Raw genomic sequence first — 15,006 nt, 5'->3', positions numbered from 1 at the left:
GGGGCCCAATCGGCACATGCAATTTGTATTTTACTCCAATCAGTGAGAGTAATTTCTGTCCCCTTAGGTTTTGCTTTCCCCGTGAGTGGTGATATTTTGGTCTTTGTATTTGCAAGCCAAGTCTCCCATGCAGAGTCTGAGTCGGAGTCAGAGTCCGACTGACTGCTCACTTCCGGGTGCTGGTGGTATGTGGTCGGGCTTCGGCCCCTCCCCTTTCTTGTGTAATTGGGCGGTTCTTTCCCTTTTTGCCCGCCCTGCCTTCCGCTTGGGGAGGCGCCTGCCTTATAAGGACGGTTTTGGGGAGGGTCATTCTGATTAGCTTTCTGCCCCTCGCTCGTGATCTTTTCCCTTTTTTGGTCATGCCAATCACTCTTTTCCTTCCCATTCTCCTCCCCCTCTCCTCTGTGTGCGCCTGTTAACTCTAGCGCTCCCCCCCTGCTCCCGCCGGGGGCGGTCTCACCCCGCCCTTCCCCTTGCTGCTCGGCGCCATCTTGGGGCACATATGGTGGTGGTTCAATCCGTGTATTTTCGGCCTCGGCTTTCGCCTCAGCGCCCCTGGCCTCTGCCGCCAGTTTGCCCCAAAAGGAGTTCGCCGAGGAGTCTGTGGGCGAGCTGAAGATGTTAGAGTCTTTCGGACGCTGAGTGGGCGCGTCACTTTTCTGTCGGCTTTGAGGGTCGACGGAACCCTCCTCAGCCGGGGGGCGTGAGGTTTGCGTAGCCGCCCCAATTCCCACCCGCGGGGTGGTTAACAGACAATCCCTGGCAGCTTTCCAGGTCTCCTGCTCGTGTCTAGCTTTTTGGAGAGCCTGGACGACTTTCCCCCACGCTTTCAGATTTTTCCCACTACCAGTAGACATCGTTTCATCGCATAAAGCGCGGGAACATTTGTCCCACACATCTGGGTGGAGTATATCCACCGGCTGGTCAATGGCCCCCAGCTCCAAAAGTCTCACGACTGCGAGAGTAAAATCTTTGGGCTTACAGTCAATACCCCACTGCTTATGCAGCTGTAATACGACCTTCGCAAGAGCTTCCATCCTCTTGGCTGGTCCGGGAGCGTCCTCCCCGCCGGGCTGGTCCTGCCGCTCCGGCCGCCGTTCACCCAACTCCAGGTGATTTTCCCGGGTTTCGGCACCACTTGTTGCCTTTTCAGGCACGCGGTGACCTGGTTCAGGAACGGCACGGCGGCCGACCCCTGGCCGCGCGGTCCATCAGCTCACAGACACCAATGTGGTGGATGGCAAATGGCGTTTATTGCTGAACAACGTGACACTATATAGCCTAGGTTTACAATGTCACTTCCGTCTGCTTACATCATAAACCAAAAGCTGTTGGCTACCTGGAGGGGGGCCCTGTGTTTCCGTACAGCGCGAGATCTTCCGGCCGCCAGGCCCTACCTAGCAACAAGGCTCTTAGCCCTTGGTGCCTGTTTTCTAGTGGAAACATAGAAAGCACCCCAGATTTATCGCCTGTTGCAGTGGCTCTATGGTTTCAGGCCTCACAAAATTAAAAAGTCTCCCTACCACAAACCCTAGGAAAAAAAGGGTGGGCAGGGAATGCAAACAGTAGCAATGCCTGAACTACCATACAAAACTGCAGCTAAAATTTTCTTAGGAGGTATCTAGGACCTAATCTCCCTGGCCTTTTTGAGTCAAAAGGGCCAGCTCAATGGGCCAGCATACATAAAAATGTGCAGTCCCTCCAGACTACACCTTTGTAAAATGACTGCAGCAAGGACACTCCCAGTAAGTTGAACAATCGTTTACATTTTAGCGCTGTTTATGCTCTGAACAGTCAGAAATGTTCAGAATTCAGGCAGGAGCTCACTAGGTTCCTTCTCAGTCAAAGGAAAGATTGGACGAGATATATATATATATCTTGTCTAATCACACACACATGAAGTCTGAAAGTCAGAGCACTGGTAATTCACTGTCCTTCCAGCCAAATCCATCAGGCACAGGTCACCTACTATCCTATCCTGCTACTCCAGGATAGGAATAAAATAGCAAACTTAAGTTCTGACTATGACCCAAGAATCTTTCTTTCTGTTCTTTCTAGACAGCAGGCCATGAAAACACTTGGCCCAATCCAAAAAAATGCAACAAATCAGCAAAAGGTAGTTAGAAGCAAATAAAAATCATGCCCATCTCTTTAGAGAAATAGCCTGCCAGGGGAAGAAGCTTTAAATATACTTAACAGTTGTCCAGCAGAACAATAGAGATGTGAACTGAAAATACATTCCAGTAGGCACATCTTCCTTTCTGCTTCAAGTGTAATCCCACTAGAATACAGATTATTCCACACTGCAGCATCTAACACAGTTTATCAAAGGAACATTTGAATTCAGCCTCTCAGAGATACCAGCTTAGTGTTAATGAGAGCCCATTTAGATAAAGAGCAGCAATACCGGGTGAGACAAGAGGTCTCTTCAATACTTCAAACCACATAAATTCCCTCTGTCACTGGCGGAGTTATCTCTCCCCACAGGGACACCAGCTGTCACAGGCTTTACCCAAGCCAAGAGACAATATGCCACTCAGGCAGAGGGGTTATTAACTGCTGATGTGGTCAGATCTGTTGTGAGGATGTAACAGCTCTGGTACACTTACATCTACCACTGTAAGCATTTAGATTTGCTTAAGAAGGGAACTAAGTACAATAGTTAGTAAAGGATACAATTCCTTTACAGATTTGCAGGAGCTCCTCACAAGCATACCAAACTCCATAGTAACCTGCATCCTGTCACCTCAGCATTTCCCAGACTACTCAAGGCTGCCTTCCCTTTCATTGCATCTGTCGATTCTTCTACCTTTACCTTGTGGGATATCACGCTCCAGAGAGTCTAGAAAGTCAGTGGATGGGTCGAGGTCAGCCTTTTCCAGCAGGGTTTTATTCTTCAGGTTAACAGGCTCAGTGAAATGGAAATAGGAACTTAACTTTTTTGCCTCCATCAAAGAAAGACCTGCAAACAGCCACTGATGACCATTAACAGAGTGAGCTAGGCTAACGTTCGTCACACCATAGAGTATCATATCGTTTCTCTAATGCCCACAACATAGGAAAGAATCACAATCTTTCTTCAGTGGACTCCACAGAAGACCAAAGACTTGCCGGAAATGGGTGACATCAGTCATCAATGATGTGCATTGCACGCCATGCTAACTGCAGTCCTAGATGAGCAATGGGCACTGAGTTGAGACCAACCCTCTGTGCCCGTTTGGTTACACCCTATGTCTAGAGAACTCGCTGCAGCTATAAGGGCTAACCGCTGACATAAACTATGCACGGCAATGGCGGGTCCCACCTTCCCGGTGGCGCCGGCGGGCGCAGGCGGCCGGTGTGCCAGGGCTGAGGGCCCGGGCGCGCCGGGAGCCGCGCGGGGCCGGTGTACCTCAGTGCCTGGCGCGAGGCGGCGGCCGTTCCCGTGCGGTGCGGGGCTGAGGGGAGCGGGGTGGCCACGGCCCGGAGGCCGTGCGCAGGCCTGGGGCACCGCGGGCTTCGGGGAACGGCGGAGAAAGCAGGGCCCTGGAGAGCCTGGGCAGGCAGGGCAGGCTGTGCCGGGCCTGTGGGGAGCCAGCCCCGGCCCTGAGGGGCAGCAGCCCGCTCGGAATGCGGTTAGGGGTGGCTGCCCTGCCTAGGTCAATGGCCTCCATTTCAAGAGGCCCAAATCCAAATGTACGTCCAAAAGCAGGAGGGCATACGATTACACCACAAAGGATACCACAAAGGGCTCCACCTTCCTCATTTGTTACATGAACGGCAGCAAAAAAAAAAAAAAAATATTAAAAAAATCCAAACCTCTGAATCTCATTACTTGCAGTGTCTTTTTTACAGTTCTTACCTAGCTCGTGTACATCTATAATCAATTGGCTCGTTTATAAACGACAGCACTCTTTGTGCTTTCACTCTTTGTGCAAGTCACTCTTTGGGAGCTCATTTTGCTGAATCCCATACAGACAGCCATGAAACAGTCCCTGCCCTTGCAACCTGACTTAGTACAAAATGCAATAAATAATGAGATTGTGTGGCTGTTTAAACAAACAGAATTTGTTTGACATCTTCAGGAAGTTGAAGCTTTTATATGTGTGCATTATATAAATAAATATATGTGTATGCACTTACATTTAAATCCATTGTCACATCATAAATTCTTGGGTTTCTTTTTCATGTTTCCTGTTCATTTCTAAGGAAAACAGTGATCCTGGAACTGCTGCCTGTAACAATTGTCACCTGCTGATCTGTCACGTGAAATCTTTAAGGAGCTGTGCAGCACACAATCTGACCCATTAGTTTTATGTACGCCACACAAAAAGCGACTCAGATTCCTGAAGATTAACCACCTCTCCTAGACACGAATCAGGCAGAACATGTAGGAGTGACTGCAAACTTTCTGTCCATGCTGTCACCTACCACTGTGCCATAGTCTGATTCTCTCTATGGGAATAGGCATTTTCAGGCTTTGTGAGCTCATTTAATCACTGATGTCTCTAGAATCACATGTTAATATGCTATGGCTCTCTGGCTAGTAAACAGAACTGCAAACCAGTCAGAGTCAACCTGAGATCTGAAGTGAATTTCTGCCACTGTCAACCACATCTGGATTCAAACCAGATGCTAACAGCTGAGAGGCTCTTTAGCCTGTTATGGATCTTCTAAGCCACCCAGTGTCTAGCTTTTGCCAGTCCTGATTGAAGATTATCAAAAAGGAAATCTATAGCTTAAGGAAATTCTTCCTGGTTCAGTGAAGTCTGGTGGGTAACTGTACTCTGCTTTGCTTTGTCTTGACCCCAATTACTGAACACTGATAAGGATCGGGAAGTAAGTGGTTGCATTATTTAACAAATGAAAGGTCAAAAGCGCTGCTATTCACTAAGGTCAGAGGTTACCATCACTGCTATTAAACAGTTTGAAAGCAGTTTCTCCCATCCGTTGCCATCCCAGGCTGGAGCAGCACTCGGGCAGACAGGAGGGGAGAGAGGCACCAGGCATCATTCAGCCGGCTGCTGGCTAGGCGGCTTTGCGTGGACACCTGCTTCAGGGAGGGAAGGTGCCATGCTCCAGCAATGCCCAGCAGCTCCAGTCAGAGGACTGAGCTCTCCTGCCTTTGCACAGAACGTGTGTGTACCTGTGTGCCAAACAGCTTTAGCTCCTCCCAGCTCCACTCATTTAGAGCTGGCATCATTTTGGGTGAGAAATCAAACTCGGGTTCCCTTCCGCTCATCTTGAGCAAGGTACTGAATGAAGCTCACAGAACTGTTTACAGCATCAGAGTTAAAAATCCTGAAGTACCTGTAAGTTAATGCTGAGTGCACAGTGACTCCTGTATGCTTGCACAGCTTTATAAAACATTTGAAAAAACTTTCAGTGATTTAGGAGGAAGCTAGCTCACCTTCCTTTGCATTCTGTAGTATACTGATCTCAAGAGAAAGAAAAATAGTTATTAATCCATGTCAGCATTTCTGCTGGTACAGATTAAGAAGGCTACCCTCAAAATACTCTTGCAGGACAAACTGTTTCACTGTCCTGGGCACCCATTAGACTGACACTGCTCACGAGTTATACTGGTATCCATCATCCAGGTCACTTCAGTGTGGTGGGGACAGGCTGCAGTTGGTTCTGATGCACCAAGAAATAGATTGGGGTTATTCCTCCCAGGTGTGTTGAATATAAGGTCTGGTTTTCCTTCCACTTACCTCAAAAGTTCGGACTGTCTGGCTTCAGAAACAGTGTGGTTTTGAATCATTTTCCTGCGTGTAAGTCATTACTGTGTAAGGATAGTAAAAGATAGGAAACAAGAAAGAAAAGTACAGTTTTTCTCAATAAGGAAGGCATGATAGGTGGCTGCTTGACAGAAGGGGAGGAGGTTGTGGGTGACGAACAGTTGGACAAACTTCAAGAGCTGCAAAATGAAGCCTTGAGCTGTGCTGAGCATGAAGTAAGGAACTGCAGCCAAGTAACAGTTTAACAGGAATGGAAGGGACCAGGGGTGTCCCGACCTGGTATAATATAGACGCTTTCCTCTGGTTTGGAGATCGTACTGAATACAGAAAAACTCTGGGAATACTTTACTGCAAGCTGTCCAAAGAATGTGGGTCTTTTGGCTTGTCTGGGACCAGTGCCATTGTCTCCATTACTGAGACCGGAGCTAGCTGTGTGCAGTCACTGGGAGACTCGGAAAGGAAGGGGTGAAGGTACAACGTGTGCTGTGGGCTGGGTTCCTCCACATCTGGAATCGAATCCCTGCAGTAGCATTCTCAGTAAGAAGGCAGCAAGAAATCAGGCTAGTAGGTCAGGATGGGAACAGCTGTGCTGAGATAAAAGAGGAATCTGTGGGATGACTGTGACAAGTCTTCCCTGGAGATTCTCTTTGGCGTAATCCGGGGCAGACATTATGTGTTATACTGCCCTACTCAGGAAGAAGGCACAAGAGCCAAAGAGCTTTGTCATTTTGTGACATGAAGTTTTCTATGTCTTTAAGGTTCATTTCGTATTTTTCATCACTCCCCTAATAGCCTCTGTCTTCCTGACTGCTCTTGGCACAGGGGACAGGTAGAGTTTACTGGGGTAAGAAGTACTAATGTGCTGATTATATCATCTTGCCCAGGCATCACATGAGCAGCTGTGATTCTTCCAGCTGGCAGCTGAACACACACGTCTGTCTTTGTGTTTTTCAGGTACCCAGAGGGGTGAGATGCAGCCCTCTGACCTTGCAGCCACCATACTGCCAGTCAAACTGCCAGCAGTCTGAGTAGGAGGATGCTGTTGAGGAACCCTGGGAAAGACAAAACAGGACGGTGAGAAACTGCTACGTAAGTGTAGTCCTGGCTGTGATTAGGCTTCAGGAGGATTTAATGCATTGGTATAGGTATTAGCCGCATTTCAGGCTGCCCATCATCCTAGTGTCTTGGCACTAGCAGTTAATATATACACAAATATATACTCCAATATAATAAAGGGGGTTTTAGACATCCTAAGCAAGGACAGGCACTGCATGAAATACTGCCAAATTGTTTTAGTGATTCCCTGGAAGCAGCTTGCTGACAATGATCCCTGGTCTTTGCAAGTTCAGTTTTTATGGCTGACACTCATCTTGTCTCTACAAGCTGAAGTTGCTACAGCAAAGTGGTGGAAGAGCATGTCTTATAGTGGCAGGGACCTGAACGATTTAGGTTTTTCAGAGCCATGACCAAGATTACATATGACAGAGAGGAATGAATCGGCAGCCATCAGTAAGCACAGTCTTGGTATAACAAGGTTTAGTCAACTTGCCCTTGGAAGAAAGCCCAACAAGTTTGCAGCTTGCAGATGGCTCCAGGCAGAACCTCTGTAAACCATTTAAGCACAGGGGCAAGGAAGACCTGGGTGATGCATGAGAAAAGCATGCAGCAAGCTGATGATGGGATAAGTGTTTCTGGCCTACTGCCTGAGAGCCCAGAGCAGAAGTAAGGAAGCGAATCCAGGGGAGCTCTGGGATCAGAGTAATCAACAAGGCAGATCTCATTAATTAAAGATGACGTTTTCAGAAAACATGCTCCTTCTAGTTAGCTTTGCTTTTATCTAGGCAGAGGTTATTCCCGTTGGAGATATCTGCATCCCTCCCTTTGCCAGATAGTCAGAGACCACTGGCCTTTTTTCATGTCACTTTCTATAGCAATTGCCATTTCCAACACCTTTTTTTTTTTTCCTCCTCAGGAAAATAGTTCCCAGTCTGAAATTTCTGCTCAGTCTCAGGCACCTGCTTAGAACTATTAATCTTTAAAAATGTGCAGGAGCCAGACACCAGCTGAGGTGGGGTGGGTGGCTTCAGATGACTGTCTGCACCCTCCAAGCATCAAACACGCAGAGACCTCTCTGCTGTGTTTGCATCCCTGTCTCTGAGGCACTGACTTTTGTCAGCGGAGCTCAGGCATCTCCTCAGCAAGCCTTTTGCCTTTGTGTGGATTCACTCCTCCAATCTGCTGCTGAATTGCTTTGTTTGAGCAACCCAGCTGCATCATGCTGATACTTTCATGTGGTTTCTTTTCCCAGTAATGGAGTGGAACCAGGTAAATTATATCTGAAAAGGGGAGGAAAAGAGGGCTCCCTGCACAGCATCTGCTGCAGAGTCTGTCCCTCCACATGCACTGTATGGCCCTCACCCTGCCAGCCTTGGAGTTGCTTAGCGCTAATAAAGGAGGGGTTTCCTCCTTTTTACCGCAAGACTGAAAAATATGTTCTGTCTAGTTCTGGAGAAAATGTTACTCCTCTGAAATTTCCAGCCTTTCTTTGCTGCCTGTACTCAGTTCTGGGCAGAGATTGAGGACATCTGAGATGACCCAGGAGAGAGAACAGCAGAGACCTCTGCCTAAACTGTTTGAATAGCTAATACCCTTTCCAAATACTGGCACCTGGGAATCCTTTAATGACTTGGATGGTGCTTTGGGTAGACTGAATATCTCCTTTCAGAAACAAAGACTTACTATTATCATGTATTTGTCTGACTTAAATCTTACAAGCAGTTAGAAAGTAACCCTTTCTTGTATTATATTCCTGGCCCTGTGCTAGGTATCACGAGGCCAAAGTGTCCTCTCATTTACTCTGATTTAACGACAAGTGTAAGTCTATATTAGGGCAGATACTTCAGATTTACATCAAATTTTCAAAGAGCAGAATTTGTCCCTATTCCTTTCGTAAAATCTTAAACACACACTGATCATTCAGAAGGGAATTATATGTGAAAAATTCCAAATACTAAATGGATGCGTGCCTCCAACATAGCTAATGAAAAGCTAAGTAATTATTTGTAACTGAGAGGAGAAGGGTTGTCACTGAAAGAAGTAATAGACCACCCTGTCAAATTTATTTTATCCTCTGTGTTGGGCAATTGTTTTAATCAGCTGAACCTTTATTGACATTTCTTTATTGACAGAGCTCTGGTAGGAGAAATTTTTCTTTCTTGTCTGCTTAGAGACTCCTACTTGATCTAAAGAGAGAATGCAGTCTGTGGTTTCATGGGCATGCATGAAGACTTCTCTTAATAAGTTACGATCTTTTGACATTTATTTCCTACCTCTCTCCTTCTTGCCTTGATTTGTTTATAATTGTCTGCATCACTCCCAAAACCAGATTAACTCTATAAAATCATAATTTGTAGGCTTGAGCCACACAGCTCCTTGCAGACTCCAGCCTTTCTTGGTTTGATCTCTTTTCAAGTTTTCTGGTCTTTAAGTAAGTGAAAGTATTCAGAGCAAAAAAAGCGAGCAAGTAAATGCTGCAACTTTAGAAATTTTCCTTTACATAAGCCTGGTTTACACCTGTAAACTGCAAGGGTGGAGGGTCACTCCGGGTTTGTTCAGCACCTAGGAGAATTAATCCTCCCCCCAGTCTCACTTGTGGCCTTTAGTCTGTATGAGAATACAAGTGGTGTCACACATCATAATGACTACCAGCTTGCTTTCCTGCTGTTAGATGTGCCTTTAGTTCTGCTGGCCTCTACCTCTGGATTTCCTGCAACACAGTAACCTTGAGCTTGGCCAGCAAGGGCTGGAGGTCATTGTAGGTCTGAACTAGGGAAGTTTCCTCAACAACAATAGGAGAAATCACATGCCCAAGCCCCCACCGTGAGTTTGTCAATGCAGCAGCACAGCACTATGCCAATGGAAAATGGGGTGGGTCTCACACAGTCAGTTGTTCGGGCTTTATAGCCAGCCACAGGGCAATTTCACGCTCACAGCAACCTTTGAGGCACAGAGGCACACCGGAACTGTGAGTCCTGGGACTGTTTTCCAGCTCAGAGGCCCAGATGCGCACTGCAGTCACATCCTGGTTGCTTGACAGGATGCAGCCTGGATGTGTAATGGTCTGCCTTCTCTTCCCTGCCATGCTTCCAGCTTTCCATTCAAAAGAAAACTGGGACTGAGGGCAGGGGAGTGGGTGTTGTGGTGGACTACTGGTTTAGACAGCCATAGTGTGTCTTACGGTTCACCTCAGACTAATAACAACACATTGCAAAGCTTGGCCTGGCACAGTAGAATCGCTGTGGGATGGGCTGTTGCCAACTTCTGAGCACCTGGGACATGCAGACTTGGACTACGGTGGTGCTTGTGAACCAAATTTCCTTTCCCAGAGAACCACCACAAGGCAACTTCAAGCACCATTTGTTTTACAGCTACTTTTACACTACCAGCAGGGATGAGTTAAGGTGTAATTATTTTGGGAGAGAGAGAGCTGTTTGGGCCAGTACTGACTGATCTGGATGCCTAGTTCTAGGACTTAAGTGGGTCTCTCTGTACAAAAGCCTAATCAGTTTCAAAATACGAAACAACTTAATGTTTCCTTCTCATTTGGCCATAGCTTTATTTTTGCCCCTGTTAACCCAGAATCACATCTTGGCAGCTTGAGTTCATTTATCTTTGAACTGATGGGCCACAGCTGTATGAACTTGGCTGAGGGTAGGTGAAAGCTGCAGCCTATTTCAAAACATTATCTACTTGATGTAAGCAGAAATAGGAGCTCAAGTGGGCTGTTAAATGTGTGTATTGCTGAATGGTTAGAAGAATTGTGCTGTGAAAATATCTGAAATCAGAAACAGTATCTGGGTTAAGATACAGGTTTTGTGACAGCCAGAGGCTACCAGTTGAAAGCTAGGTCTGGCAGAAGTCAGTAGCAAAGCTTTCATTGATTTTGCTGGAACAGGATTTCATCTGTGGAGTGCAAATGAGGAGCCAATGGGACGGCAGTAGCAGAAATGGCAGTAAAAGAGTTGTGGTGAAGTTGGGTATGATGCTGGATGTTTTGTGTGGAGAAACAAAATTATAAATCTACAATATGAACTTGATGAGAAAGTTAAAGTGGTCAAGAGGTGGCTACATGCTTTGTTGAAAAGCTGTGAGATAACATCATGGGAGTTGATGAGAGTATGACCTAGGTTCTGGCCATTGGGACTACCTCTCTCCCACAGAGAGCTCACAGCTGCTTCACGTTACTGACTAATACGGACTCCTAAGGGGAGAGATGCCTCACAAATTACTTGTTGTGAGAGCACAACAGCATGGTTCAAACTCCCAGAGGACTTCAGGTTACAGTTCTATAACAGTGCTAAAGTCCATTGAACTGATTGCTTAAGCCAGAAGTAACCTTGGCTGATGACTAGCTCCCTTGTATGCTGTAGAAATCCTACCTTGTAAACATCCGTAGACTTCGTACCCACCAAGGCAGCCCCCCTGGTCCCTCAGTAGTAAGAACATCAAGGCACACATTCCTACCCTGTAAGAACTGGTTCGGCAGAAGGCAGCACGCAAGAAATCTTTTTTCTGTTTAAACAGCACATCCTTGGGTGCTATGAACAACTCGTGAATCGTAACATTATCATTTCTCCTCTCCTCCACTGTTCTTAAATGGAGATATTCAATGCTAATAGAACTTGAAAGTAGCAAGGGAAGCTTTTGTTTGCACATTTAATAAGTACTTCTCTTTTTGAAGATCATATTTTATAAGGATTCTTTCTGTGCATTTTTCTTATGACTCTAGAGAAGGCCTGGGTGGATAAAGAAATCTATCTCCCTTTTAGGTGCTGGGTTCCAGAAACAGATGTGAATTGTGTTCTGTGGCCAATTCATGTTGATTTTTTTATTGTTACAGCAGTTGGGTCAAAAAATAATGGGACTAATGAAGGCAGTTGAGACAGCAAGCCTGTGGAAGTAGGGAGCATGCAAGCAGCAAATGTGAATTTCACTGAACTGAACTGATTTTATACAGCAAAAGCTTGGTAGATAGTACCCTCTTTGTTCCACAAAGAATAATGCACCCCTCTGAGCCTTGCTGTTGCAAGAAGTAAGCAAAATTTGAAGAGATGCCAGCCGTTTAGCCTCGCCTGCTTAATCTTTGTGTGTTTGGAAATCCTGTGGAAGTCAGGGCTCCTCCAGCCCAAGTGGAGACCACAAGTATCTGAGCATCTTTTGTGTCCCTGCAGGGAGATCTAGCAGATATGGACACACAAGCCTTTGCGAGCAGAGACAAAGAAGGGCTTTGACCCTCTGTAGAAGCACTAGAACTGTGTCCACTTTAAATGCTGTTTCTGTTGAAAGGCTCTTGGAATTTGGAGCCTTTTGCAGGACCTAAATGCAGGAATCCAGTGAGGCCCTCGCTCTTTTTATTCCCTCTGCCTCTACTGGAGTTCGTCCAGGCTTGTCACAAGCTGGAACTGTCTCTCCTAATTTTGGCAGCAAGAAGGTGGATCTTTTTGGGTAGCCCTCTTGATCTAATGAAACACAAAATGCAGAGGTGCCTAGGGCTAAGAACAGAGTTTTCATGCTCAAGGAAAATACAAAGTTTCTGGTCTTAGGAACAAACCTGCATGGGAAGGATCTGGAAGTAGCCTGTTGCCCAGTGGTGTGGAAATGTGTGTGGTGGACAGGCAGCACTGAGCATCGGGGGATGCGGCAGCTGCTGTGCCTGGCATGCACACACAGGTGCTATAGAGGCTCCTCTGTGCTCCTCACAGTTCCAGGAACTGGAGGAAAAGCAGCCAGGAGGAGCAAAGAGAACACAGACTGAATAATCAGGAAAAGAAGATAAACTGTTCTGAGTGGCAGCTGGTTTTTAGAGAACAGGCTGTGTAAATACCCGAAGGGCCTTGTGCATCATCCCTGGGAATCTAGTCCCCAGAGAGGGTCTCAGCTGGGTCACCGTGCCACTCCACACTGGAGGTATGTTTACTTCTGCACAGCCTTCAGTGTTTCCTGTGAGAACATTCCTGTGCTCATAACCAATATATGCCGACCTTCTAACAAGCAGTGTTTCCTTTCTGTGTCTATACACATCTGTCCGTGCCAGAAAAAGCTTCCAGATAAATTATTTACTGCTCATGCTCTTCTAAGCATGGAAGGCAGAGGTGCAGTCCAATCCAGCTTTTCCCAGCATTGAGTGGGGAGACCAGCCACAAATAACAGGATTCTTCATTTTGTCTTCCATGCATAGGTGACATACAGTGTAGTTTCTCCACCTGTATGTTCTTATACTGGAAGGAGTTTGTAGGAAAAACTTGCCTGAGAAAATTTTCGGCATCGCATGTACTGACAGCCCTACACTGATAGTGTTGCAGTGGTCGGAATGAGTGACTTCTGGAAGAGGAATGCAGCTTGCCAGCACAGTGAAGTTTCGCTGCCTGCTGTTAATGTTGCTTCTGGCTGTAATTGTGCAAACCATTATTCAATGAATATTTAACAAAAGGTATCACCAGTTTGCCTTTTGCATTTACCCTTAGGTCCATTTTGTGTCTGCTATGTCCCTTCTTTTTCTTTTCATCTTTTGCCATGTTTCCCTCCCCTCTCTCTGTCCCTCCCCTGGATCTCCATCGACGTGTCTTGTTACGTTCATTCCCTGTAATTCATTTGTACTGGTAGACTTGCCAGTGCTGGAGGCCCACAGCAGTTTTGGCACTGGCTTTGGCATGATCTCCAGACAAAAGAGCTGACCCCATCCCGGAGCTGTGGGTTTCCTTATGGGGCTTTGCAGAGGCCCCACAGAGCAGGGATGGCCGAAGGGGAGGAACAGCTGAAACGATTTACTATCAAACAGTTGCTTTGTACAAGCTGAGGTTTGGATCAGATGACCAGTGCTGTTGAAGCAGTGCCTAGGTGCTTTCTGGCCCTGCATGGCGCTTGGGCTGTAGTTGTAGCAGAGACATTTGGTCTTGCACCAACCAAATCCTTGGTCGCTCTTCCACTGTCCCTAGGCTGCAGTGCCACCATCCTCTTTCACACTTCTGGTACCTGTCATCACCCAACACCTGGTTCAGCAAAGGAGCTGTCTGACAGAAAACTCCCAGTGACTGATTTACTCTAGGAAATTAATACATAAGAAACCCTTCCTAGCACGGTCTACACCAACGGCCTGTCAAGCATACTGCAGTGCGTTAGGCATGCTGTGCTTACTCCCTGACACAGACAATGTCCCTGCTCTAAGAAACTGTCAGTCTGATTTAGAAATGAAAAATGGCAATAGAGAGTAAGGAAGAAGAGAGATGTCCTTCATGGCAGGGATCTGCCCTGTCTCCAAAGCACGCACATTACTTAGTGTTTATTTCATGCAGGGGAAAGGAAATGGAGATTAACTGTTGTCTTCACTCTGCAAGTGAGAGGCAGGTAGTAGAAACAAACCAGAGAGTGGAAAACAAATGTAAAGAAACAGCTTGGACATTCAGAAAAGGAAGCGAAAGGGACTAGGGACTAACGGCATGGTGACTCGTGGGATCTACTGCTGAAATTACTGTCCCACTCCTTAGTTCTCTATCTAAGACCCACACAGTGTCAGTTAAGGACCTGAGTCATCCTCTTGTTTATTGGCTGTTGATGGTGCCCACAGGCTCTAAATGAGAACAGATAATTACTTGCATTTACTGCAGTACGGGGGAACTTCTGCAGCGGATCAGAATCTAACTGTTCTAGGAATAATACAAACAGAAAACACTGAAGCACAGAAAAAGCAAAGTCCCTTTCAGTCTAAGTAGATGAAAGAAAGAGCTGGAAAGCATTATCACCTCCTTTTCATGGATAGGAACTAGAGCATTAAGAGATCAAATAACCTGCCCAAAGTCATAGGAAGGGTGAGCCAGGAAGTGAACCCAATCCGTCATGAGCCCTCGCTTGCAATCCCATCTCTTTGCATAAGAACTCTGCTCCACCTGTGTAGGGAATGTGGTCACTTAGCTAACAGGCAATAGTCTGAAAGGGGCATAGATCTCCCATTTTAGGATGCAAGTTAGTTTTAATAAGGTATAAGAACTAAACTTTGGGATTTCTGTAAGAACTGATGCTGCTAATGACTGGCTACTCAATTCCATGGACCCATAAGAAGGACTCAATCAGATTATCTTTATGTTTATACTCACTTGCATTTGTGACTTGCCTAAATCTAACAACTTACAGGAGGTGCAATAACCACCTAAATGCTAAGGACATTGTTTTGGAACAGGAAAACCAGAGAACTAAAGACTTGGAACAAAAATCTGGTTTGTGCTATCCTATC

At 46.3% G+C, this 15,006-nt stretch overlaps 1 protein-coding gene and 1 long non-coding RNA gene across 2 annotated transcripts in view; one reads left to right on the top strand and one right to left on the bottom strand.

Moving 5' to 3' along the window:
• LOC308057930 overlaps positions 1-15,006 on the top strand; it is a 147,828-nt gene that overhangs the window by 53,744 nt on the left and 79,078 nt on the right. The gene's annotated exons all lie outside the window — the stretch shown is intronic.
• The window catches only part of LOC308057920 (uncharacterized protein), a gene marked incomplete at its 3' end in the record, with an annotated part of 32,128 nt that overhangs the window by 198 nt on the left and 16,924 nt on the right, over positions 1-15,006 (bottom strand). The window contains exon 2 of the mRNA XM_080411931.1: positions 35-1,409. Within this exon, the coding sequence (XP_080268057.1) occupies positions 35-1,037 (1,003 nt within the window). The 5' untranslated portion in view covers positions 1,038-1,409. The remainder of the gene's footprint in view (positions 1-34; positions 1,410-15,006) is intronic.

This window comes from Falco punctatus, assembly GCF_963210335.1.
Source record: "Falco punctatus genome assembly, contig: scaffold_41, whole genome shotgun sequence".
NCBI classification, from domain to species: domain Eukaryota; kingdom Metazoa; phylum Chordata; class Aves; order Falconiformes; family Falconidae; genus Falco; species Falco punctatus.
This window is presented reverse-complemented; position numbering and strand designations above follow the sequence as displayed.